Source organism: Uloborus diversus, chromosome 9 (genome assembly GCF_026930045.1).
Source record: "Uloborus diversus isolate 005 chromosome 9, Udiv.v.3.1, whole genome shotgun sequence".
NCBI lineage: Eukaryota > Metazoa > Arthropoda > Arachnida > Araneae > Uloboridae > Uloborus > Uloborus diversus.
The window spans coordinates 75,185,564-75,213,373 of NC_072739.1; the positions used below are offsets into that span (position 1 = coordinate 75,185,564).

The following is a 27,810-nucleotide window of genomic DNA, read 5'->3' on the forward strand; positions in this document are numbered from 1 at the left end:
GCAACTTTTAGTGCAACTCCATATCTTTCGTAGCCTTAACGAAAGATATGGAGACCATACACAAATCATTGCATGCTTAAACATATATATAATACAAGATTATATAGATATCATTTAATTTATTTTACTTTGTCTTTTTGGCTTAGATAATTAACTAGAAATAGCATTTTTAAGCAGATGAAAATTATTATTGGCAATCATAATTTATTGTCACAAGACATACCTTCAATTCTGAATTATTACCTTTTAAGTACAATATGTTTCTTGAACTAAAATAGTTTCACTTAATCTAGCACATGCAAGTGTGGTCGGTCAAAGGAACTGCTGTTGTAAACAATATTGCAGATGATACCATTTGTTTCCAAATAGCCTGATGCAAATTTTGATGATTTTTGCAATCATCACTTTTTCTTTCAATGAGCTTAAAAAAAACAGCAAAAATATACTAGGAGAAAGAAAAAAGGCTTGTAATTAATTTGTTTGTAAGTCCTTTTATATACGGAAATAATTGCACTTAATCATGCTTTTAATGAACTGATTACATTAAGCCATGCTTTTAAAACAGTAATACAAGAATAACAAAATAAGCAAATCACCGGGAAGAGTATCTTTTGACTACTTATTATGAGAACTATCTGTCATGTATACAGAAACTACCTGTATTGAACCTGTATTGAACTACCTGTCAAGACCTAATACAGGTCTTTTTATGAAATTGGGCAAGCATGTGAAAATATTGCACAGAAAAATAATGAAAAATAATTTCTTTTGAAAAAAAAAAAAAATTTGTTTCACAAGAACAGAACATATAGTTTTTTTTTTTTTTAAATATTTTTATTTGCTCACTGGAAGAGGACATAAAGGATACAACTATCAGAGAAAGAAAATATAAATAAGTCGCAATCATTTATTACACAGACAGCATGCAGGAACATTAATTTGCTGTTTACATTACATATTAAGTAATTTAACATTTTTTTTATTCATTTTACGTATTTGTAATCTAGATTCCAAACTTTCTTCTTCAAAACATGAATAGTCTATGTTTAGTTAAAAATTTGAAATAGAAAGAAAACTGAAGCTACCTTCCATATAACCCCCATTTACCTATTGCAGATAATTCTTCATTTTACAGCATCCCTTGGTGGTATATCAAGCAGCAAGTGCATTCTGTTACACAGTGGTAGTATGATTAACAAGCACATGAATTAATTTGAAATCAGATTTTTGTTTTCGAAGCAGTTGTGCTTTATGTCCTCATAGTATGATTTTATTATTCAGTAACGGTCTTCAAATATGAGGGCAATTTTACATTTTACACACAGAAAAATTACATTTAGAATTAGAATCAAGCAAAAAAAAAAAAGACAAATTTATGGATGATTGAAAAAGTTTGTAGCATTCAGACCATTTTCGACCTAATAAAAATGACAAGAAAATCTACTTTGCCTGTGGTAGTCCTGTACCAATATACGAGGCGTATTTTTAAAGTAAGTTCCGTTTTGACATAAAAAAAGAACGAGTACAGATAGAGCAAAGAAATTTATTGCACAAAAATCTACCATCCTTACGCTATTTTTTGACATTGCTCCCGTGATTTTCCAAACATTTGTCATAGCGTGGTACAGGTTTTTGTATACCTATTCATAGAAAATTGCCGCCTGTGTAGTCAGCCATGGGATAACATGTTCTCTGAGCTCATTATTGCTGTTGTGCCACAGACCACCTTGGAAAGACTTTAGATGCCGAAACAAATGAAAGATGCTGCGAGCGAGGTGAGGGCAGACCAGAGGATGTTCAAAAACGCCCTAGCCAAAGCCCTGTAAGAGTCCTCATGGTTGACTAAACGGGCGGTAACTTTGTACGAATAGGTATACAAAAACCTGTACCACGCTATGACAAATACTTGGAAAATCACGGGAGCAATGTCGAAAAATAGCGTAAGGGTGGTAGATTTTTGTGCACTAAATTACTTAGCTCTATCTGTACTCGTTCCTTTTTTATATAAAAACGGAACTTACTTTAAAAACACGCCTCGTACAAATGGATTTATTTAAGAAAATAAGTCAAAGGGTAGCTGATAGCTATGCTGTTCTAGATCAACATAATCATCCATATTGTCTGAACTGCTAGTTCCACTTAAATCTTTGTCAATAGACAAAGATACCGTAGGCTTTTTTTCAGTTCTTACACGTTCTCTCAGCAACCGTATTTCTGGACCAGGTGTGACCGCTTCCAGTCCTAGTATGGTTCGTACAACGTCCGATTGATACTTGCTGTTTTTTATTTGAAGATATATGGCTTCTGCTTTACACAGGGTGTCATCTAAATTTATTTTGTAGGACATTTCATTGACATGCTGAAAAGAAAAAATAAAACTATAATGACAGCACAAAATAAAGCATGTTATTTCTAAAGGATAGACAAAGGAATTTTCTTAAGACATTTCATGAACCATGTTGCAAACAAAAATTAACCTCCTACAAGCAAAAGTAACTGAAATGTAATCCCAATCAACAGCCCATGAATCCATGTGCCTGTTGCTATGTTCGATGTCACGCATTGTGTTTTGGGCATTTCAAAAACAACCCATCGTCTTCATTCAGAATGAAGAATGAGTGTGGAACATTTGGAATCATACAGTCAGAAATAGCTTTCCAAACAGACGGAAACTTCGTATTAACAAAATAAACATGTAGTAAGGATAAAAACAATACTGGGTAGGAAATTTTCTTTTTGTGTTTAAACATACTATCTAGAAAAATATTAAAATTTTATATATGTTCTGGCCCATGAGACATTTTAATATGGAGTGCAACCTTGGGGAAAAAAGTTTGGACTCCACTAGACTAAGGTAAAACTTTTGACTGATATTTTAAAGTTTTTTGAAATTCATTCATAAAATGAGATTAAGAGTAAAAAAAATTAAAAAGTGCTCTGGCTTTTTCACAATTTTAACAAATTAAAATATTGATGTGGAGTTACATGATGAAAACTAAAAATTAGTAAATAACAAAAACATGTTTTTAAACCACACAAACTGCAAAGTCATGCATACATCTGTTTTGGCGATACCCTTTTCTTTTCAATGCAGAAAAAGTTTTGAGTTTCCATTGCCAAACAGCAGTCACAAAAGATTGTATTGGAATGTTAATTTTAGAGAAGCTATTAAGTTTGTGCAGGCTTTCCACCTGTAATTCTGTGAATCAAACATTACATTTAAGTCTTCGAAAAAAAAAAACTGAAAAATCAATGTGTTCATTAGTTATAGCCAAAAAAGTGAAAAAAATATTAGAAAATATAAATGGAAGTAAAAAGGAACATATGACAAAAAACTAATAGGAAAACTTCCTAAACACACATCAAGCGGTTAAGCTGTGGATTAGACAATGCTATTTTTTTCCTCTGCTCAGAGAGTTGCAGTTGAAAAGCTGCAAGGCAGCTAGATACACAATATTTCTCAGCAAAAACAGCTGGATTCCCATATTTTTTCAGCAGTTGTGTAGCTCAGTGCCGCACGAAGCGGTATTCAGTAAAAAGATTTTGCTTCTTTGAAAACGTTCTAGCTGATGGAGTCTGTTTTAAGTTTTGCATGGACTCCCTTTCCTTTCTGAATGAATACGAGTATGCAATTAATCTAAGCAATCTGTTTCGAATTTCGTTTAAAATAATCTGTTTTGAATTAATAGTTTAATCACATGTTCCTAAACAATTGAGTCATACAGTATGGTAGACCTGAAGAGTTGATAAATTCACACTACTTTAAATCCACTACCGTTTACATGTAAGGTAGTGGTAGCATGACTACAAGCATTGTTAATTATTTCTGGGCAAGATAGACTTTAGGGAGACAGGCGGGGATCTATAATAATTTCGTATTTTGTGAGATATAACAACTTAAGATGATTGATCAATGGCAGAAGAATTAAGGACCAAATTGGTCAATGAAAACAATGGAAAAACCATTCCATATAAACTAAAAGAAAAACAATTGATAAGTACCTAAATTACGAAAACTGAACGAACAATAAACTGATTCGTGAAATACACCGCCAGCTCAGTCATTTCCAGCCGAGGACCTCGGCTGGAAATGACTGAGCTGGCGGTGTATTTCACGTATTTCTGCTTTAGCCCTGGCTAATGGGCGGTAATTTACTGAATATAATAAACTGATTGTTTAACATGCAATTTAATAAACCAAAACAACACCTTGAAATCAACAAAAATAATTAAAATATAAAAACGAAAATTCAAAAAACAGAAGTTAAACCATTTTGCATACTTTCTGTCTGAGATACACAGGAAAACAGACAAAAATAAATCAATAAAACAGGTAACTTAATATGTAGAAAACTTCAAACCAATTTATATAAATAAAAAATATTATTCTCCACTGGGGATGATGCATCATTTAAACATGTCCTAATGTTTAATAGAAAAGCAATCAAATAGAATTTCAGTATTGCCAATATGCAGAAACTATACTTCTCATAAAATAGATTGCAACTTGCAAAACATTGATTTAAAAAAAAAAAAGACTTTAACGTGGTAATAATGACGTATCTCTTAAATAAAAGATATTTACCTTTAAAATTTCTGTAAGACCAAACTCATTCTCCATGATAGTTGTCTTTTCAGAGTCTAAAATCGCTATGCATATTAAAAGATGAAAGTTTTTACAGGGCAAACCAGTCCAAAGCACCTAAATAGATCATAACTTAATTAAAATATTTCATGGTTCAACTAAATTTAAGCTAACATATTCTACTCCAGGGTTCATACACTTATGGTAAAAAAAAATTCCCTGACTCTTCCAGGTTTTCCAGATTTTTTTTTTTTTTTAAAGAAAATTCCAGTTTACTTGCTTTACTCAAAATTAAGTTTAAATAGCAATATTTTCAAAACAATTAAACTTGTTTAAAGTAGCAATGCAGAAGAAGTGAAAATTTTCCCCCTCAGATTAAAAAAAATATATAATCTTGTTTTTTTCTTTTTTCTTTTCTCTCTTAAAATTAAAAAAAAAATTTTAACACTTTGTTCAAACTTGTTTTAATTGGTATACTACTTGTCGAAAACAAAGTACTTTCAACCTATTTTAGCGTTTCTTCGATGTTACATGTCATGCGTAATATTAGCATTTTGCTGCAGTCACGCAACAATCTTTTAGTATCCGCTTTTGGTTTACAATATATCTCTTTATTTTCTTATTAGTATATAACACAAAACACATTGAGCAAAATACAAAGCTATTTTTTAGTATCAATATGATTAACTTGTTGCATTGGTATACCATACAATGCATAACAAATATCAACATCCGCCGATCATAGGTCAATGCCAATAATCAACAGTTTTTTTTTTTTTCGCACATTAAAGGTTGCTTATATTAAAATTTTTCTTTTCTAGAAAATAATTGATTTTTAAAAATTCATAATTTGTTGTGCATTTTATGTTACTTTCAATAGTTTACATTGAGATAAACATCCAATTCTGTTTTTGGAAATTACGTCCACTTCCATCGCGCAAACGACCAAATATGGCGACTAAGTGAAAAATTTAAGATAAGAAGATTGTTGAATTTGTAGCATAAAAGTTGTAAAAAGTTAATAATCCTTAAAAAACTACATTTGAGACAAAACAGTCAGTTTTTAGCACATAAGCATAAGCATCTAAATCATTTAGAATAAAAAAATGCTCTGAAGATAAAATTTTGCATTTTTCCAGAAAGTAATTATGAATTATCCGAGGGAAAAAGGCACATTTTGCATTAGTTTTTAATAGTTCAAATTGCAATAAACATCCAATGCCGTTTTCAGGAACTTAGACACTTAAAAAGTGTTGTGTACGTCCATCTCGGGAATGACCAAACATGGCAGCTACGCACAAAAATAAGAAATACTTTTTGAATTTGTAGCATGAAAACAATTTAAAAATGATAAATCTTCATGAAACTACAATTCAGTTGAAAAGTTTTTAGCACATTTGCGTCCAAGGCAATGAGGATAAGATTTAACTGTTAAGAACAACATTTTTCATTTCTCAAAAAAAAAAAAAAAAAAAGAAAAGAAAAAAGAAAAGAAAAATTAATTTGAATTTTGACATCTTGAATTCAAATTATGTTTTTCGCAATCACGAGTGTGTGTTTGTGTGTGGGGGGGGGGGTATGTGTGTTTGTGTGAATGGGGTATGTGTATGTGTGTGCAGGCATGAAGCATGAATGTGTGGGTAGTTGTGTGCGTGTGTATGTGTAGGTGTCTGTATGTGTATGTGTGTAGGTATATGTGTGTTTATGTGTTTGTGTGTTTGTGTGTGCATGTGTGTGTAGTTGTGTATGTATGCTCGTGCGTGTAGAACATGGATGCAACCTGGAGACGGCTTTCGCTATAGGAGCAGCATCGTGAGGAGCCGGTCGACGGTGATGGTGCGGAGGGTGACAGTAGGAAAATAAAATGATAGGACGCCAAAAACAGTCAAGTGAGAACAATAAGCAATCGTGATTGCTCAAAAAAAAAAAAAAAAAAAACTATTTAAAATAATAATAATAAAAAAATTAAATAAATAAAGGCAATAAATTTTGTGTTATTTTTATTAGTTTGAAATTGAAGAAAACATCCAATTCTGCTTTGTTTTTGGAATAGGCACTTAAGGATTGTGTCTACTTCCATCTTGTGAATGACCAAAGATGGCGACTACGTTTTACATTTTCACGATTAAAAAAAAACGATTTCCCTCGATTGTTCCTCCCATCTTCAGGCTTGTGCTTCCGAAGCAGTAAATTGTCTTCTTCCCTGTTGAGTTTGTGCATAATTCCTGTTCACCCGAGGAATTTTTTTTCTTCTATTGATTGTCAACTATTGATTGTCAAAAATGGAGGCCGGGAAAGTTTTTTTGGGTTGCTTATTGCCAGCGTCATTTTGTCTCAAAATGTTTGCAATTTCGTTTGGAAAACATGAAGATTACATCTGATGGAACAAAGTACTCTGGGGAAAAAAATGGAAAAAAAAATTGGGGCATATTTGGAAAATTCCCCCGACTTTTCCCTGACATTTTTAACTGTGTCATTTTCTCTGACAATTCCTGGTTTTCCCGGAACGTACAAACCCTGTACATTCTTATCTTGTCAAAAACATTTTGTCCTTAGAAACCAGGAATTCTTTCAGGTGTAATACCAATATAAGTTTCCAATAAATTGTTAATTCTAAGACCCACAAGTCAGCAGAGTTCAACATTTCAACCAAAAAAACAGTCTAAATCTGGTTCCGATGCTGTTTTGTTTGGAATCATAATCTAATTTTTCTACATCTAAATGAAATTTTGCTGAATATTTTGAAAAATAAATGAAAACAGTTGAGATTACAATATTCAGAAAGAAGCTTGTTATATATGTGACTGCATGTTTCAAAAAATGATTACCAAGATATGATTACTTTGCACATCAGTCTCCTACTGTTATTCATTCTTGCAATTAATAACCTTTAATCTTACTTTACAACACAACTACAAGAAAACTTAAGAATATTTTTTACTATTATGACCATAAAAACATTTAAATTATGCACATAATTTTAATAAACACTAGAAAGAAAATTATGATTATGACCACATGGATAAAAAAAAATGGTTAAAATAGCTGGTCATCAAAAAATGTGAATGATTACCTCCCATAATCTCATGATTTCCATGAATTTAAAATCTCTTTTGAAAAGGATGAGAAGCCACCTGAATGCAAAATACAAATTTCCAGAGTCGTGTTTCTCTAAGGAAAAAAAAAATCAAACAATAAGAGTACATCTTCAGTTATTTATTTAACATAGATCAACATTCATACTGCAATGTTCAAATCAGAATGTGTCATTAAAATTTAAAAAAAATTATTGAGCAGTTTCAAAAGCAGAAAATTTAACCTATAGAACATTGCTCAAGTATAAAAATTAAAACAATGTTATTCGCAGAAGTTTTCCCTGCAACAAAAGTGAATGCAAATAAAACTAAACTTTTATGAAGCTGAATAAATACTTTTGGGCATTAAAAGTAAAAAAGAAAAAACTAAGTTTGATTGTACAAATTGCAGATTATATTAGACACATGATTTGGGGTTAAAAGGAATCCCTTTTTTAATGTAAAAAAGGTGAGTTTATGGAAGAAAAGACAAAGCTCACTTGTTTTACATTTGAAAAAGGGTTCCTTGTAACCCCGAAACAAGTTGTGTAGTAATCTGCAATTACTGCAATTAAACATTATTTCTTTTTTAATCTTTTATGATTTTAAAAACTTAAGTAGAATCAGAAAAAATAGAAACTTCCTCATACAAAAAGGATTTTACATAATTTTAAAAATTCATACCAACCAACTTTAAAGCTCATTTTGAAAAAATTACTTGAAATGTGCTCTATATTAAATTAACTCAAAATTTATTAAAAATTAATGTTTTAAAGAAATTCGAAACTTGATCAAAAAATACATAAATTGAATTATTTAGTTTTTTAAAAATGCCTTAAAATGAATGAATATAACTAGTCGGACCTCCATATATCGAAGTAGCAAATTGCCGGGAAAAAATTCGATATATAGAAATTTTGATAAATAGAAACGATCTTATTTTATAGTACAAATCTCCTAAAATACTAAAATTAAAGCTAATTTTCGTGTATGAAACCCAATTTCTAATTTATATGAGCATCAGATTAAATGAAAGTTGATAATTTAAAAATTAACAGAAATTACATTTTTGCACCGACATACATCTTCATTCTTCGGCAGTTAACTTGATCCGCAACATTAGGGGAGTTTCGTTTTGACAATGTAATCGAGAGAAAAGTAAAAAAACAATCTACTGAGCTTGAATGATTTTCACTGAAGCTAAAAAGACTAAGAATGACAATCAACAGACAAAAGGGATAACTTGAAACTGATTTTACAGTGTTACTGGTTACAACTTAGATTTGAAATGAACTTGAGGGAATTTAAGAACTCTAGAACGGAACAACGACCTATCTACACACCTTTCAACCCCAGATTCCTTCTGAGTTTTATAGCAACCTTTAGTGAACATAATATTCTTCCCGAACCTTTATTTTTCATGAGACAAACAGTCTGAAATGGAAAAAAATCTACGAATGCCTCGAAAAATTTTTCGATTTATAGAAACAATTTTTCTATGTAATGAACATAGAAATTTGCTGGGGTTTCGATACATAGAAAATTTTGATATGTGGAAGTTCGATATACGGAGGTTCGACTATTTTATTCTGGATAAAACTTTAAACTAAGCTAAGTGAATCAATGCATTTACACTATGAGGGAGAATAGACAAGAATAGGATGTCCAGATATCCCGACTTTATCAGGATTGTCCCAATTTTTAAAAGCTTGTAATGATACTGGAATCATTCTGATTTTGTCCTGAAATTAGAGTTCTCATGCTGATTAGCCTGGAACTTTTGCAACATTTTAGGGTAATCCAGTTTAAATAAACTATTATTGATTCATAACATAGCATTTCATAAATGTCTGATTAAAAGCCACAATTTACTGATGCATATATATTTTTGTGGCACTTTGATATTGAATTTTATTTTTTCTGTCGATTTTGCAATATTTCCCAAAGTATGTCTGACCATTTTATATGCCCAGGAACCAAGACGTTTATCTTTTAATGCCTATTGTTCCAGTATTTTCATTTGTGAACACCAAATGAAAATATTTTTTAACATCCTTTTCTTTGGTTTGGTATCTTTATTTTTAGGTAGATTCTCTTAAGGATATATGTGCACTGGTAATTTGTTTGTTTTAGCATATAGGCAACTGGTTTGATTTGAAATCATCAGAACTTTATATCCGAAAATTTAAATTATATCCTTCTTTTTAAAATAAAACCTTCTTTATTTGACAAAATACCCAAACAAAAAGATTTTGCGCAAGGAAAACTCATTCAATATCATATAGATTAACACCAAATAAGTTTGTATGCTATGCTTTATAGGTTAGTTGGAGTAAAAAATTTTTATTTTGAGAACTGTTTTGGGAAATACTTCTTCAAAAACTCCTGATTTAGGATCAAAGGTATCTGGACATCCTGGATATGAGTTCACAGATTTCTTCTGCATTGTATTATTCTAAAATAAGAAGTAAAGGAAATGTAATTACCTAAATAACTGCATAGGTGAGAATCAACAAAATGTAATAATCTATGTAAATCTTGAAGTTGGTTTTTCATGCCTTGCTGCTCAAGCTCAAAATTGACACCCTAGTTAAAAAGTAATTCATTTTTAATAATAGTTCATTGAATGTTCTTTAAAAATTATACTTCAAAATTTTTACAAAAATTGGAAAAAGTAGTCTTTACCCGTAACAGGGGAGGTGAAAAAGTAGGACGTAACAGGGGACGTGAGGTATCAGAGACCGCTCTATTTGCAAATTTTTAAAAAATCGTAATTATGATATATTCCTCAAATTTCCTACAGATGTTTTTTGAAGTTTTATTAGCAAGGGGAAAAAATATTTTTGAATTTTTAATCCAAATGCACCTTTTTCAAGGAAATTTTGCTAGTCTCTTAAGATTTTTCGAGAAAATCATATACTGTAGTAAATAACTATCTACTCATAATAAAAACAAATCTATTATTTATTAATGATTTCATTTTAGTTCTTTAATATATGCAGAATATTGTAGTACCAGAAAATAGGTTATATCACGTTATGGGAAATTTTTGACAGCCATTTAACTGTTAGTATTTTGCGTCGAATTTCAAGGAATAATTCAGCCTACATTGTTTCTAGAACATCATTGCTTAACCTTCGTGAACATTTCAAACAACTCTCTAGAATATTTTACGTCTCTTTCACATAATGCGGATAAGATTAAATGAACCTATATCTGCGGTATCTAACGTTAAGAGCCATGTCTACTACTGCCGAAAATTGTAACACTGAAGGGCAGGTGCGGTCTCACAGACCGCTTCTAAGAATTCAACGAAATTTAAACCAGATGCACTTGTCTAAAGACACCGTTAAGCAAGGGGAGTGTTCAAGGTCACAAAACGAAAAGCTATTTGGAAAAACCATTCAATCGGACTGAAATTGAAATAGGCGTGATCGGCTGAACTTTTGAGCGGTCTGTTATACCGCACCTCCCCTGTTAAGGGTTTATTTTCTTGAAGACTCAAATGATCGTGCTTTTGGGACAAAAAGACATTCAAAAGCAATGCAAACTGAAATTGGCCTACGACAGAAACAGTAGTTAAAGCTGGTTTAAGAGATGTGGTTTCACAAGCAGCTATGATAACGAAGCTAAAGTGGTCGATGAATGGGATCATTAAAAATCTTTTTTGATTTGAACTTGTCTGAAATGAAAGATTATTTGAACATTAAGGAAAATGTGAATCCATGTTCCACAAAGCGATTGAGATGTGCAGATTCTGATGAAGATAATGATGAAGGATCTTTACCACCTCCAATTCATCAGCAAGTATCAGATTTTGCAAATATTTCATTGCAATACCTCAAATTTTCTGAAAACATGGATCAGTCGAATTGTGTTTAAAAATTAATGACAATTTAAGATGCAATTTTAAAAAAATGTAAGCAATCAAACTTTTTATTTTTTTGAAGCATCTTGATAAAATTTATTCTCTGTAATGATTTTTTTTAATAGCACTAATAATTAATTTGATCCAAGTAATAAGTGTTAGTCTATCTAACATACTTTTTCTGAAAAAGAAAATAAAAATTATTCTAGATCAGACTGGATAACGAACTTTCAATAACTCGAACTACCGATTCTTCGAAGGATTTAGCCAGCCTCTTGGGACTTCGAGTAATTGAGAGTAGACTATATATAATTTTATGATAGTAGGAAATAAAACAGAGGTGTATGAATGCCATGGCTGCAAATACGCTTTTAATATTAAACTTAATCACTTGTGGCTGTCTTTCATTTCAAAGTTCAACTTGATATAAAATCAAAAATTCAAAATTTGCATTTTGGCAGTATTGAACTAGATGTCCAAAATACCAATGGAAAACTACATATGCACAAAAAAAAAAAAAAAAAAAACTGAATTTCTTTCAAAAATCTTAGTTTATCTTCACCACATCACTTAAATCAAATTCCTTTAGTAAAAGAACTAAATTGTTTCATTTTTAATTTATCAAAGAAAACTAATAAAAATTCTAAGTTAATAGATTTATTTCTGTTTTCCAACTTGTGCATGCAGTACTTAAAACATTTACAAAATACCAAATAGAAGTCCTTGGAGAAGTAAAATGCAACTCACTATATTTTTTAGCCAACCAGCAAAGCACCAAAATGCATCAAGCTCATTTTGCATCACAACTAATATAGGGGAAAGTAGATCACTCATTCCTTGAACATACCCTTAAAAGACAAAAATGATTATTTTAAAAATAAAAATTAAATAGAGTTTGGTATTTTGCAAAGTCATTATTAGTAAGAAAAATTATAATTTTAAAAAATGCAAATTCCATAACAACCTTAAAAATGTCAACTGGGCAGCATAGTGGTTCGGCATTGGCCTTGCATGCTTTTTTTCATAGGCTCTGAATGCAAGGCGCAAGTGGTAAGTCAGTGGAATTTCGAAGTGCAGGAAATCATCAATGTCATATTGCATGATTATACGGCATGTTAAAGATCTCAAGAATATGAATTGCCTCATAGGCATTCTCATTTAAATTAAATTCTTAGTGCAATTTGTACCATGGAACAAGGATGCTGTAGCAGGAATTGTACTACCTCTGCAAAAGACTAAAGCACCTTATGCAGCCCTATTGGCAGACAAAACACATAAAAATAAGTACTTAAGATTGCTTTTAAGTACAAAGACATATCACAATGTAAGAGCCATTTTGGACTATTTCACATTTCTAGTAACTAGACTAGATTGAAACCCATATTAGTAGATTTGAACAAACATCAAAAAATATATTGATTAAATTACAAATGTGGTTTAATACTCCTACAAGAATTTTGTACAGATAAAATATTCATCCAGTAAGTTTGAAAAAAAAAAAAAACTTTACAATAAGAAATTAAGGCAATTTCAAAAGCATGTTATTCCTACTTATTAAAAAAAAATCCAACATTCTTACCCAAGTCAAAATTATACATGCAATAGGTCATGAGTATATCTTGCAACATGTTGATATTGGCATTATTTTCTCCTTCATAAAAAGGATGGGTTCTATCTGTCCTGCTGACATCTTTTTCTGTTGGATTGTTAAAATGAATGAGTTTGAGTACAAAAAATACTGATAAAATACAAGGACCATTCCATAAAAAAGCCGCCATATTGTCCCACAAGTGACAGCTCATACATTTCACTATAAAGTAACAATTTTAAAGAGTAATGAACAAAATAGTTTGCTAAAGAAATTACACATACATTTGAGATTTCTTAAGCAACAAAAATCTCATTCCTTACCCAATTAAATTATTTTTTAAGAAATACATGAGTAGTCATGTGTAAAACTTTTTTCTTTTTTTTTTTTTTTTGTGGAATGGCCTAAAATTAATTGCAACAGGTAAAAATGTATAAGGCAATCACTAGAAAAACTTTTGCCTTTTAAAGTTAAATGTTTCAAAATAAATCCTTCTTTTTTCATATTTGAGTTGGCAATTACAAGAAAAAAATTTACAATACTAAAATTGGATCCTAACTTGGTACAAATCCTTAAAAACTCTTTTTTCACAAAAAAAAAAAAAAAAAAAAAAAAAAAAAAAAAAAAAAAAAAAAAATGAAAATCTTATATACGTATGTATACTTAATGTAAGTAAAGGACCAAGAATATGTCTGTATGGGGAGATAACATTTCCGGGCTTATTGGCCGTGGTCTAATTGGAGTAGAAATTCCAGACGTTTCGGCTTGCTTTGCTGCAGCCATCATCAGTGGTTTGAGTTTAATGAGACACCAAACTCAACACTCAGTCTCACCAAACTCAAATCACTGATGATGGCTGCAGCAAAGCAAGCCAAAACGTCTGGAATTTCTACTCAAATTAGACCACGGCCAATAAGCCCGGAAATGATATGTCCCCATATTGACGCCGGCCGTGAAAGCCTTAAACAGTATTCAAGAATATGTCATTTCAAGGATCCACCAAAATAAATAAGAAAACTTCAAATATTTCTTGAATAAAATATTATATCTCATGATTATCTTGCAGAATTTAACTTTATGCAATATTGGTCAAAAATTGGTTAATCTTAACTACTTCACAACAACAAACACCGCTCTGGGGAGAAAATCTCAGATTATCTGATTTCAAAGATACTGAAATGTTCTACTTTAATATGTACTCAGAGTTCAAAGAATGAGCCGTCAAAAAAAAACGTTTTCTTTCAAATGACTAAAATACTTTCCTTTACTAACACTTTTTTTAACATTTTAACTAAAACTCTTAAATCTATAAAATTTGGCATCATAATTAAAGATTACACAAAACAAATTCAAAATAAACAAATAGTTCTAAAACTATATTATAGTTTGTTAAAGAGTAAAGAAACAAGGAAAATATTGAATTCTTAATTTTTAATCCCTTTTTATTACGAATATACATATATTTGAGACTGATATATTTTTCAAAAAGTTTTCTTTTAGAAATCAATAATGTACACTAAGCATATAATATACATGGGTGCATTAAACATGAAATAAGAAAAATAAAAAAAAAGACCTAATAATATTGTTATTTAAATTAACTTGCCAAAAGATGAAATATTTTTTACCTTAACATGAGAAAAAACATTTACTTATATCATGATATCATAAAATCATAAACAGATTTACCAATTAAACTTTTTCTTTCTCTTAAAGCAGAAAATCTTGATTCTTGATCAGCATCAATGGATTTCCACTGCAGTTTCATTCGAAAATAATCTTCTCTGTGAAGAAAAAAAAAAGCATGCAGAATTGAATTTATAATTTCATTAAAATTCAATGAGAAAATTAATAAGCAAGAAACTCATCTAAAATCTCGTGTATTAGTGTATAATTCACTTGGGGAAAAAACAACATTTCTTCAGAATTCTAAGCAAATTTAAACCACAAAGCAGCTTGAACAATTTTTAGAATTATTATCTAGTTCTACAGAAAGGGAAGGTTGTTTTGTTGAAGAAGATTTAAGTGAAGGGGAAAACATATGTTGTATTTCTGTGGTAGAATTGTGTAATGCAGTTATCAAGGTAATTTCAAGCCACAATTTCTCTATTTAAACTGCCTGACAGTTTAATAGTATTTTTTTGATATAAAATGGAAGAAAGGCCATTTATTCCGTCTAAATGTAGAGTCTACAACATGACTTATTTCGCCATAATTACTTATTTTACTGTCTGATTAGCACATTATATGGCTTTGAGTTAGTCCTACCAACACACAAACTCAAAATAAAATAATGTGCTAATCAAACAGTAAATTAAATAGCAATGGCAAAAAATATGTCATGTTGAAGACTTTACATTTGGGCAAAATACTGTGAAGTGGCCCAGAAACTCCCCTAAACTATTACACAGTTATATAAATAATGATTAAATGAGTTATCGACCAGGTTTAAAGCTATATCCTGCCCTTTAGGGTGACTTTGAGCCAGGTTAGAAATGGGATGCAAGATACATTATTTTAATACAACTAATACTACTACTTTAATGCAGCAAAATAAAATTTCTAAACATTTAAAAACTCCCACTTTGTACATCAAAACATGAAAAGATTCCCATCATTTATAATATTGCATAAAACATCATAATGCAAAAAGAGCACTGTCATCAATTTCAAAAATAGTTTCCAAGCAGTGACAGTATGTATAACCTTGTTTATCCGTGTCTCCGGTTAATACAGATCAAATTTGTAGATTTAAATAAAAACATTTCTTTACATAAATAATATTCTAAATTATTATTGGTACAACTTTAGTAAAAGCATGCCAAACATTCATTTTCTATTTTGATTGAATATACAATTCCTGCATAAATTGTACAATAAATTATAACAGACATCATGGAAAACTTGAAGCATCAATACGACACTACTGCAAACTGAGCTAAATGATTAAGTATTTTTTGCGTAACGATCCTACCTAATTGCGTTGCAAAGCATTTTTTTTTGTTGCAATAAAAGATGAACCTGCTATTTAAGAACACATTTTGCTTATTAACCATTATGCTTATTAGCCTAGATTATCTGGATTCTCGTTTATCCGGACGGCATTTGGTCCCAGTCAGTCCGAATAAACGAGGTTGCACTGCACTTCAGAGTTATTAAATGAGGCAATGAACTGTGTACAATATTTTCAACATTTTTTTTCTAAAACAAAGAGTAAAAACTTAATTCACAACTTGACAGGTGGACACATAACTAGGCCCTTCTAGGTTTTTTTTTTTTTCCAATTTGAAAATGGATATACTAAAAAATTTCAAGAGGCACAAAGTCATCCGTAAAAATTATCATTCAAAGTAACCCTGCACGACTGTGCTTTTAGTAACAGTGTGAAAGGACTAAAACCCTTTTAATCAAACAATCCTTTCATTGAACAATACAAATATCTGTTAGAAAGCTCTGCAATTATCCTTGTACAGAACAATGTCATTCTAACAGCTTTCATATAAATGGATGAGAGTAGAGTACAGTCGTCCCTCGCTACTTCGCGCTTCAACTTTTGCGGTTTCCCTACATCGCAGGTTTTCTTTTCAAATATAGTAATTAGCCTTTTTTATGCGCTCGTGTAAACTTTTCTCACAAAAGCATAATACGGTATGTCTTTTAAGTAAGGTTAGCTCTTCTGAGAGGCTGTAGTTGCACTAGTTGAGGGAGTAGGAGCATAAAATCACTGTAGAAAGTGTAGGGAATCGCTATCTCATTTTAGCCGTTAAACACTAACTGGAAAGTATAAATCAGTGTATTATTACAAGGGGTAAATACATCAGTGAATGATGTTCAACAACGTATTAGCTCTTTAAGTTGTATACGCAATACTTTTAATGAAGACAAATGTTGAGGAAGGACGGGGGCACATACGGTCACTAACTGGAAATTAATTCAACATCAAACAAGCTGAGCTATTTTTATCGATTAGTAATAGTGTGTAAGAACTGCAAGTGTGTGTGTGTGTGTAGTTTATTTTCCAATAATTTTAACAATGTGATATCTATTACATCTAATATATCTCATTTTCTCATTTTGTGCAATATATCAAGTAATCAGGGTTGGCAAGGTTTTGGACACTAAGGTAAAAACTTTGGTTTTTACCCTCCTGTCCAAAACCCTTGTGTCGAAAATTGTCCGAAAGTGTCCAAAACTATATTTTTGTGAGAAAACATCAAAAACACAATGGAATGTATCAAAGTAATGTTTCATATTGACCATGTATTCAACGTGAACATTCATCTAATTTATGCCGCTGATTTTAATCCAGTTACATAGAAGTTGAATTCTTGATTAAAATTTTAATTTGTGTGTTTATTTATTTATATTTTTTTATTGATAAGAGTAACCAAATTTTTCTGTGTTTATGCATGTGCAAATCAAAGCAGGGTTGGCAAGCTTTTTACCACCCTGTACAAAACCCTTGTGTTCAAAAATGTCTGAAAGTGTCAAAAACTATTTTTTGAAAAAAATTTCAATTTCTACCCATGAGTCCCCCCCCCCCCAACCAAATTTTTGGACATTTATGCAAAAGAAAGTGTTCAAAATAAAGTTCAGTAATTGACTTGAATGCAATAAATTACAATTTTCTGTACTAGTTACAGAAAGTATTATATTCAAAATATGAGCTTAAAAAAGAGTAATATAAGTTTTAGAATATAATTGTCGAATCATCAAATTCTGGTTCTTTATTCTGATTTAAAAAATAAATTTCATTAAAACAGCATGCAAAAATTATTTGCAAAAACCATTAAAAAAAATTATGCGCTTCTTTTTTGCACCTAAATATTGCACATTTAATAACATTTCCTTGAGTTATAAATGGAACTAAAATTAGTTGTCTTGGTAGTGTTGTGAATTTCCTTTCGTAGCTCTACCAACTGTTACAAAAAGGAGTTTTTGGCAATTTGTTTAAAGATATTTTTAAATGAACGTTTTGGAAGGAAATATTACCAATTATTCATCGTTTAAAACTCATTGATATCTATATTTATGCATTACGAATATTACAGTAAATACGAATTAGAATACATTCCTTTATCTTTAGCATACTTTTGGACAGTTTAAGACGGTAAAAACCACTTGTACTGTCCTAAACTAGTTTTGGACAGTCCAAAACCCAACCCTGCATGTAATACAAATGTAATGGGGGCTAAGGATGCTGTTTCATGTCTAGGGGGCTCTAACCATGTTAAAAACCTATTTAAACTGTTGTAAGGTTTATGCGCTCTAACTGGAAAAATATTCAATTTATAAATACAAAATCCTACTTCGCGGAAATTCAGTTATCGCGGTAAATTCTGGAACGAATTAACTGTGATAAACGAGGGTTGACTGTATACATTTAGATCAGTAACTTAAAGAGTCATAATAAAAAGTATTTCATCAAAAAGTTAATAAACATAAGATACCACCTTGGAACAAAATGTGTCTAATTCAACAGTTAAAAGCTTCAAACAAGAACAAATGTATTTGATGGATGAATCACATTGATGAACAAAGGAAATGTACTCACTCCCGCTTTTTCCTTATAACCATCTTGTCCTTATTTGTTGCTTCAAAGCTGTAAAAACCAAGAAGATACTTCCAAGCTTCAGATCGGATGGAATGGACCAAACCCTAGCAATAAACATTGCAAGCAATAAAATAACTTATTTACCAACAATCAAAGGTTTATTAAAGCAACAATCAAAGAAATGATACTGTTGAGATTGAATTTAAAAAAAAATACAGTGGTGGTAAAAAAAATTGCATCACCCGGGCCGCAAAGGAGAGGAATTTTATCCCGACTGCATTCAACACACAGTCAAGCATCCCGTATCCTAGATGATTTGGGGATGTAGTTCTGATCAAGGAGTTGGTGGGCTTCACTTTGTGCAAGGAACTGTAAATGCTCAGGTGTATATTGGCATTTTGGAGGAGAAACTGCTTCCTACTATCCGGGATCACTTTACTTCAGTTCCAAAAGTCATTTTCCAGTACGATTCTGCTCCATGCCATAGGGCAAAACTGGTAAGTAACAATTTAAAAACCTTTATCCTGCCATTAGGGTTAAATTGACGTGGGGTTAAGTTTTTTTTTCTCTAAACTCACATGCAGGTTCAGAAATGGAAATATGAGCATGAGGTCAGCAGTTTGCCTTCACCCAGAAACAGCCCCGATCTACGTAAACAATTATCGGATTCCTGCTGTTAAATGTTTATTTCACAAGTTTTGCAGAATTTCACATACATTCATCGTTAATCAGTCGACCAAAACTTTTCACATAATCCCATTGTTGTGAAAATGCGAGGGTGATGCAATTTTTTTTACCAGCACTGTAGAGGGTACACAGATGCACCAAGTATCATAGTTTGGCAAATACTGAATATTCAGTTAAAATTCTAACCAAATATTCGACCAAATACCAATATAATTGGTTTTTTAAAAAAAAATTAACCTTGATATTTGTACAAAGCCAATTTGAAATAGAAAATGTTTCTCTTTTTTATCTTTTGTGAAATGTAAATGCATTTCCGTTCAACATCCTAAATTTATCTACATTAAGTATAATTATTAATTTCAATTAAACTAGGGGGCTCTACTTACTGCTCACCGACTCTCAAAGATTGCTTCCCCAGTTTGGGAAGGTATAAATTGAGTGTTAGTAAGAATCAGATTAAAATACACATTACAATCAGAACAAAATGAAAATCCTACTTCCCCTTTCATGTAAAATAGAATTTATTTAAAAAGCTCTTTATAATTAGAATAATATGAAAATCTGCCAACACCCAAAGAAAAAAACTTGATGTAAAATGCATAGAAAAACTTTTTAAAATAAACGCTTTCAAGAACTTTCACCCTCACCCCTTTTTTCTGGGGTCCAAACTAACTTGTACCAAATTTCAGCTATAGGTGCTATGGGTTGCTGAACATGGTAAAACAGTCGTTTTTTACATTTGAAAAGTAGTGTCATTATTTGTGGTTTCCAGTAACATTTGTCTCTTTAGCTCTGTGCTTGAATTTAGTTTATCCTACGGTTTTTGCTGAATTAGAAACCCTTATATCCTCTGTTCTAATTGAGAAAATAAAAACTATTCATCTTGTGCAAAAAAAAAAAAAAAAAAGATTTTTTGAATGGCATACAGTGAAACCTGTGTAAGTTGACCATTTGCAGTGCACCTTTTTAGTGGTCAACTTACAGAGGTTGATTTATATGATAACCGCTAATTCCATGCCTGAAAAAAGCAGTCAACTTACAAGAGTTGTCAACTTCACAGGTTTTACTGTATAATGTTAAGGGGTGTGAGCAACCTTTAATGGGCTGTTTAATGGGCAATTTATGTGAAATTTTATCGAATAAAATTAGTTATACCAAGAGTTTTTTAAAATTTAAAACAGACAAACGCTCAAAGTGCAAACATTTAGGGCAGGGAATAATTTAGAACCAAAACTCAAAGGTGAAACACTCTGTATTGTGTGGCAAAATGTATAAAAAAACTTTGGACAATCCAAATTTACAAAAAAAAACATCCAATTAATGTCTTTAGACATTTGAATACCATGTTTTACAGGTTTTTTTTTGGTGTATAAATGTTTTTTTCGGAATTACTAATTCATTTCTTTAAAAATTCCCTGATTTTGGATTAAAAATATCAAAGTTCCCTATATAAATACCATATGAATCACTACAACTAATGTATGAGAAAAACTTGTATTAGTATCTTACTCCATTAAAAATGCGCTTCTTCAAGCTCTCGGCATTCATGATTCTACTCTCAGAGTCTAAAAATGAATTCCACTCCTCTAATGTTACAGGATCTTCTCTCTTCACTTCAGGTCTGGGAGGTAATTCGATGCAAGTGATCATTTCAAAACCAGGTTCTTCCTGATGGTCGATGTCAACATGTAAAAGATTCTCGGACATAAAACCTTTGAGTTCATCTTCTGAGCACTTTGTCGAGTTCTCCGCACCATTTCCATATAACATATAGTCAACGAGATAGTTTGTCACCTTTGAAAAGCCACCCATTGCTGTATTATATGGATCATGGATGAGCTTCTGAAATAATGAATCAAAAACAGTTAAATCAAGATAAAATGCCAACAAAAGTAGCTTTAAATTTGTACAATAATATCAAAAGTAAAATGATACAAAATAATTAAAAGAGGATTGACAAATGAAAAAAAAGTTAAAATTTAGTTAAGTTAAATGGAAAAGGAACTAAAGAAAAAAGCTCTTTGGGTCTTTCGTTTCACTGATCAACTGTTAGCCTATTTAGCTTTGTTAAAAAAATTAGAATCAGATTTAATTAAAGTTTCCTTTTCATCAGTTTTACTTGTACCTTTATTTAAATAATGTTGCATCAGTTCATTTCTCAAAATGAAGTATACCTTTTGCTTGAAAAAATTACACAAAATATGAGCCATTGAACTTATTTCACCTTATTTTTCCAACATATATTTATAAAAAAAGAAATCAATCACATGCTCAAAACAGAATTTGTAACTCTTCAATACATTATTCAAAAAAGGATTCATGCTCATTCATCAACATGAGTACTTTTAAGTTATCCTGCAATTCTAAAGCAGAAAAAATTAAAAGAACTACATAATTTCATTTTAAATCAGTTTGAAAATTATTGCACAATAGCAATTCAGCACACTCTTTCTTCAAATATGAATATCAATAACAGCAAAAAAAAAAGGGGGGGGGGTGACTTTAAAGAATGATTTTGATTAAAAGATAACATGTATATAAAAAAATATATGTATAAATCATTATACACACCAACTGGAAAAATAAGGAAATACAATGTGAACTCACAAGGAACAAGAAAGTAAGTCACTAAATCTTCAGGGTACAAAATAGAAGAAATTCAAGGACTGGAGAGTCAAGTGTATGAAAATATTTCTAGTACAAGATATTAAACCTAGGCACAAAACGCTGTGTATAATGAGTTGATAATGTTTTTCAAACTCAGTTTAAAAGTTGCAAGCACTGAGGGTACCAGGAAAAGAAGATGCCATAAAATAAGATGAGAAGATGTAATAGAATGCGTAGAGGCAAAAACCTCAGGGCATTAAAAAATAGATGGTGTACTGTGATGCCTGATTGGGTTCACTGAAAGACTTTGAGACAGCTTTGGCCTATTGTAGGCTGCAGAGCAGTTTAAGAAAATATTTATAAACATGAAGCATTAAAATATTTATTTTTATTCAATCTAATTCCTCACTACTCAATTTACAGATGATAAAGAACTTTTTAACTAGGAACTGAAATGAGACAAAGCATGCAAAATTTGAAATTAGGGTTCATACATAAGAAGAGTTCCAGTTTTGATTTTCCAACTTATTGGTTACAGTATTATGTATTGGCAACTGCCTTTTGGAGCTTTCGAGTTGTAAGCAACACAAACATTGTGTGCATTGGGTGAACAATAGTCCTGACTTTGAACAAATTGTTATTAACAGATAGCCAATGCTTGAAAATAGGTGCCACCTATTTGTTGTCATATATTAGTTGATTTAGCGATAAAGTTTGGCATCCGTCTTACATTATGGTTCTATAAAATCAATAAGTTTCATTAAATTTGTTAGTTTTTTTTTTTTTTTTTGTCCCCTCCTTCCCCCTCTCTTTACATTGTCAAAGAGGAAACAAGTTGACACCTAAGCTTAGCCACAAAACATTATGGTGGCAGTTTTTAAAAAAGGCCGTTTTCTCAGTAATCAAAATTTTATTCAATATAGTTATGGTACTATTACTCTAGTGCAAATTTTGTTACACATTACATTAGAAAAATGAGATTAAATCAAATGAAAAGTTTATAAAATGCTGTCATTACACAGTAATGTCTGTTTTGTAATTCCAGCAAAAATTTCTTACATGGGATAAACATTGCCTTGTTTTACAGAATTGTTATATTAAACAGCATATAGAAGACAGTAAAAAGCTGCTCGGATTCAGATATAAATATCCCTACTTGTTGTACTTAAACTTACCATGAAACTTTTGGAAAAGAAAATTTTTTGGTAGAATTTGTTAGGGTTTAAAGGATCTCATAAAAACTAAAGCACACTTTTGACATACCATCAAACACAGAACAGTAAAAATCTATTAGGTAAGACGATACTAAACAAAGATTTTCAACTTGCTCCTTCCAGCAGAACAAGACAGCCACTACATACCAATAATTAAATTTTGGTATATCAAATTGGCCACAAAAATATACCAATTTTCATGGTCAATTTAAGAAAATATAAGGGCATTTAAAGACAGTACAAACCTTACATAAAACAAAATACCAAGAAAAATATAGTAGTCATGCAAAACTAGCTTAAAAATACTTTTTACATAAAGGTAACAAATTATCTACAGCACAAAATAAAATATAATGCAATGGAACAAGCATTGCAATTCTTTTTACATTGTGGTAACTGCATAATTAATTATGTGTTTTTTATGCAAAATATTTGAAGAAGAATTGCAGTAACAGCATTATAATGCAAAAGGCACAAAAACTTACCGTTATAATGTGAGATTTACTGTCACTAAATAGATCTAGTTCACTAAATGATTTTTCTAGAGCATCAACTTTTGGATCAATGACCAAGTACAAATTGTTTTCCTTTTTTGATCTGTTTAGGAAAAGGAGCAAAATTTCTGATTTCAAGCATGTAACATTTCAAAAAAAAAAAAAAATGCATCCTTAGAAAAATAAAACACATATAAAATAAGTAACAGGATGTTATGACTAATGAAGGATCAACAGTATCTATACTAATATTATAAAGAGAGAGGGTGGAGTTTTGTGTGTTTATACGTTCGAGGTAATCTCTGGAACCCCTGCATCTATTTGAAAAATTCCTTCACTATATGAAAGGTGCTTTCTTACTGAGTGACATAGGCTATAATACAAAAAAATTCATTAAATAGTTCTTTTTTATTCCAATTTAGGCCCAAATTTCACACAAATTCTCGAATATGGGAGTGAAAAATTATTTGCATATATTAATATTATATATCGTTGAAAAGGGTAGAATTTTCTGCACTTTAAACAATTTGTTTCAATGCTCTAAGTTAATTACGGCAGGAGTAATTTGCGTTTTTAGCTCGTAGGCTTAGTTGGAATTTAGCTACTACTTTCTTCATTAAATATATCAACAAAAGTCGCTTGGTGTGTTAGGCACTGAGCAGTTTGGTCTAGGATTATTCTTTTAAAGCAACCGTAAATGTAATTCATTGTTTTGGCGATTTGTTTCGAAAGAAAAACTTTTGATTTGTTTTTATCTGAGTGAAATTTACATTTTCTTCTTTTTCTCTGATGATGATTTTTGAATGTTCCACGGGATGTTTTTTTTTTCCCCGTTAGATGGATGGATTATGATAGCGTGGTTACTGAGCGAGTTTGGCGATAAACAATAGAGTTGTGGAATTATTTTTACATTTGAAAAATGTTATTTGATGTTTTTTTTTGGTTTATTTGGCAAAATATTTGAAATTAAAATAAAAACCGCTTCACTCGCTAAATAGAGTTTTAAAGCAACTGTAATCTAATTTAATGATTTGACAAAAAGTTTTAAATTCCAAAGAAACTTGAATAGGTTTTTTTTGAAAAGGTTGTGTATGCACTTTATACAAAGAAAAATTATCATTTCATATCAGAGGGGGGGGGGGGAGCGTCAATTTTTTTTTTCAACGAACATCCCTTAAATTTTTAGCACGAGCATTGCTGTGCGGGTAGTGCTAGTAGAAGAATAATTCAACTTCTAATAACTAAATTATAGCATAGTTGCAAGATGTTTCCTACTTATAAGTAGAGCCCAGATTATATGCAAATGCCTATGTCCATGTAAGTTTGATTATTTTATGCTCTTTTGACATTAATGTATATCTCTTATATAATTAAAAACTGAGCGTATCTATGTATGTCCAAGCTTCTTCTAACCAATGCCAGTGAACTAACCATCGAACCAGGTATCGATGGATTCGTTATCTTCCCGTCTTCATGTTTGGCTATTTAACATAATTCTCCGATAATAATTAGCGGAGATATCAATTAAAAACTATTAATTATGAAGCTTGGATTTCGACATAAAATCCCTATTTTTCGAAGGCTTTCCTCCATTCAAATTATTATTCAGTGCTTCATCTCAACTTTCCGCAACAACGCTTTTATTAAAATGTATAGCGGTGAAGAAAATCATTGAGATGAAAGATCTGTTGCCATTTTTTTTTCTCGAATATGAACAGGTAAAATTCTTGTTTTTGTTTTGAGGCTTTTCCTGTAATCAGGGGATTTAAAATGTTTACTTTTTGGGGGTTTTCCGCAATCTGCCACAAAATTTCACCGACTTTTTTTTTGGTTCAAGCCTGAGTGTTGAACTCGCGTCACTTGACATAACTTTTATTTTCGAGGTAGACCATGCAAAGCCGGGCGACGCAGCTATTCAATGAACAAAAAAGGATTGTTTTTTTTAATAAATGCATATTACATTGGTTTTATTTTAACTTGCTTGAAGATTCCCCCCCCCCCCCCTTCGCCTTTTAAAGAGGTTCTGTAGAAGTTGAAGAGATTTTCATCTTCATTACTGAAATGAAATGCAAAAGAGACGAACAATAGAAAGCCTTTAAGAAAAGATTGCAATTTATTGCAATAAATGTAATAAATGGTCACATCACTTTCTATCTAAATGATTGCTTTAATACACATTTTTTGCCTTAGTAACACAATGAAAAAAATAAAAAAAATACCTTTGATTCAAACATGAAAAAAAAAATCAGGAGCAATTCTTAAGTTTGCTTTAACAGAAAATAAACATATTGCTATAGTCCCCCCCTCCCCGCTTTTTTTATGATAATTGATCAGAATTATTATAATCAATGCCAAGTCTTGCTTATTAAATAGAAATTCAAATTCTTGTTCATTCATTTTGAACTAAAACTGCCAAGTCAAACCCCCTCCTTTCAAAATTAAATTTTGCACTTTTTTAAAGGGAAAAACATTTTTTAAATCAGACTAATGCTCATTTTCATTAGTCCACTTATCTAACTAATAAAGAAAACTCCTTATCTTCCGACTATGAAATCACTACCAATCACGCATATAAAGGCTTAGAACTACATTTAAAATTTACTTAACAAGATTATAGCTCCTTCTGTATATAAGTTGGAAGTTTCAAATAAATATCAAACGCAGAAAACTTCGTTCTTTCAATTAGGGCCAACATTTTTAACGTACTGGTAAATTTTTACTACCATAATTGTGAAAAACGTTAAATCGGTTTTTAGTTAATATCTCCGGTAATTGAAGTTCTACAAAAACGAGGCCAAGCTAAGAACACTTTTTTCGATGAAGTAACCTTTTGAACGAAAAATGAACTATCAAAATCGGTTCATCTGTTTAGGAGCTACCTTGCTACAAAAAGACACTGATACGCACTTTTAAAACTTGTTTCCCCTTCCTTTTTGCATCGGGGGGGGGGGGGGGTACAAATTGCCTTCTGAAATGATACCTTATAATTTAAACAGGGAATAAAACCTAATTTAAACGGAATTTAAGAGTCTTTTATTCAAACAATTAAAAAATTTTAGAATAGAAATGATCCGTTTAAGATCCGTCAAAAAAGTGACGGATGCGGATCTTTATTTTCCCTCGGATATCCGCGGATACGGATACGGATATCCGGAACATCACTAGTCCCAAGGTGTGTGTTATAACGTGCTTTTCTACTGTATTCTGTTTGAAGTATAATATTTTTTAAAAAGTGCAATTTAAATTCATCATGATTTTGATGTCTACTAAAATACTTAATGGCATAATGCACATTACTAGACAGTTTTTAGATAAGAAGGGGGGATTAGTAATTAAATGCTGTTCACTTTACATTGAAATTCAAAGGATTTTGAAATGCCTAGAATTTTTTATTCCTATAGGAAAAGTAGTCACAATTATGGCCTGAAAAGTGTTGAAACACACCCAAAGCAAAAATTCAGCCTTAGCTAAATGTTCCTACAGAGTTTGGAAAATGTGCCTACATATAAAGTTGGCATTTGGGGAGGGGAGCAATCTAACCCTAAAGACAAGTGCATTTTCTGGAAGAAATCATGATATTCAATACTGAAGTCAATGGAGGTGATCAGGGGGTGAAGGGGGGGGGCAGGGATGTGCACAGAAACTTCGGGGCCCGTCACAAATCCGCCTCCATAGGGGGAGGGGGTCTGCCTCCATGTTGTTTGCTTCTATCCTTTACCCCTAGTTTAAAAAATATTGGATCCCCTTAAGGCTCAGGCCCGAGGGCCAAGAGGTGTCCCTTCTCTCCCCCCCCCCCCCCCGCTGTGCATGCCACTTAGGGGGGTGCTTATAGTACAGACTATACTTGAAATTTTCGCAAGGTGTTTTAAGATGCTATTTTTCTTCTTTTTTTGGGGGGAGGGGGAAGGGGGCTTAGTACTTTTTGAGAGGTGCGTCATTGGTCTTGGGTGGGGGAAGACCACGTTGAAATAGTGCCTTTTTTATCATAAAACATGCCCCTTTCAAAGACCAGCACCCTGCCCTTTTTTTTTCTAGAGTGAACACTAGGTACACGTTCGTCCCTTCATACACCCACATTGCTATGACAAACCCACCGGAGTGCCAACCTATCATTCACAGGTTTTTTTTTCCTTGTTGTT

General features: G+C 31.4%; 1 protein-coding gene across 1 annotated transcript in view; it reads right to left on the bottom strand.

Moving 5' to 3' along the window:
• Positions 1–812: 812 nt before the first annotated feature.
• LOC129229335 (TBC1 domain family member 15-like) overlaps positions 813–27,810 on the bottom strand; it is a 38,208-nt gene continuing 11,210 nt past the window's right edge. The window contains exons 5-14 of the mRNA XM_054863628.1: positions 23,663–23,774; positions 20,866–21,198; positions 18,670–18,773; positions 14,805–14,899; positions 13,107–13,223; positions 12,275–12,375; positions 10,146–10,245; positions 7,659–7,756; positions 4,586–4,702; positions 813–2,359 (exon numbers count right to left, since the gene is read on the bottom strand). Of these exons, the coding sequence (XP_054719603.1) occupies positions 2,054–2,359; positions 4,586–4,702; positions 7,659–7,756; positions 10,146–10,245; positions 12,275–12,375; positions 13,107–13,223; positions 14,805–14,899; positions 18,670–18,773; positions 20,866–21,198; positions 23,663–23,774 (1,483 nt within the window). The 3' untranslated portion in view covers positions 813–2,053. The remainder of the gene's footprint in view (positions 2,360–4,585; positions 4,703–7,658; positions 7,757–10,145; positions 10,246–12,274; positions 12,376–13,106; positions 13,224–14,804; positions 14,900–18,669; positions 18,774–20,865; positions 21,199–23,662; positions 23,775–27,810) is intronic.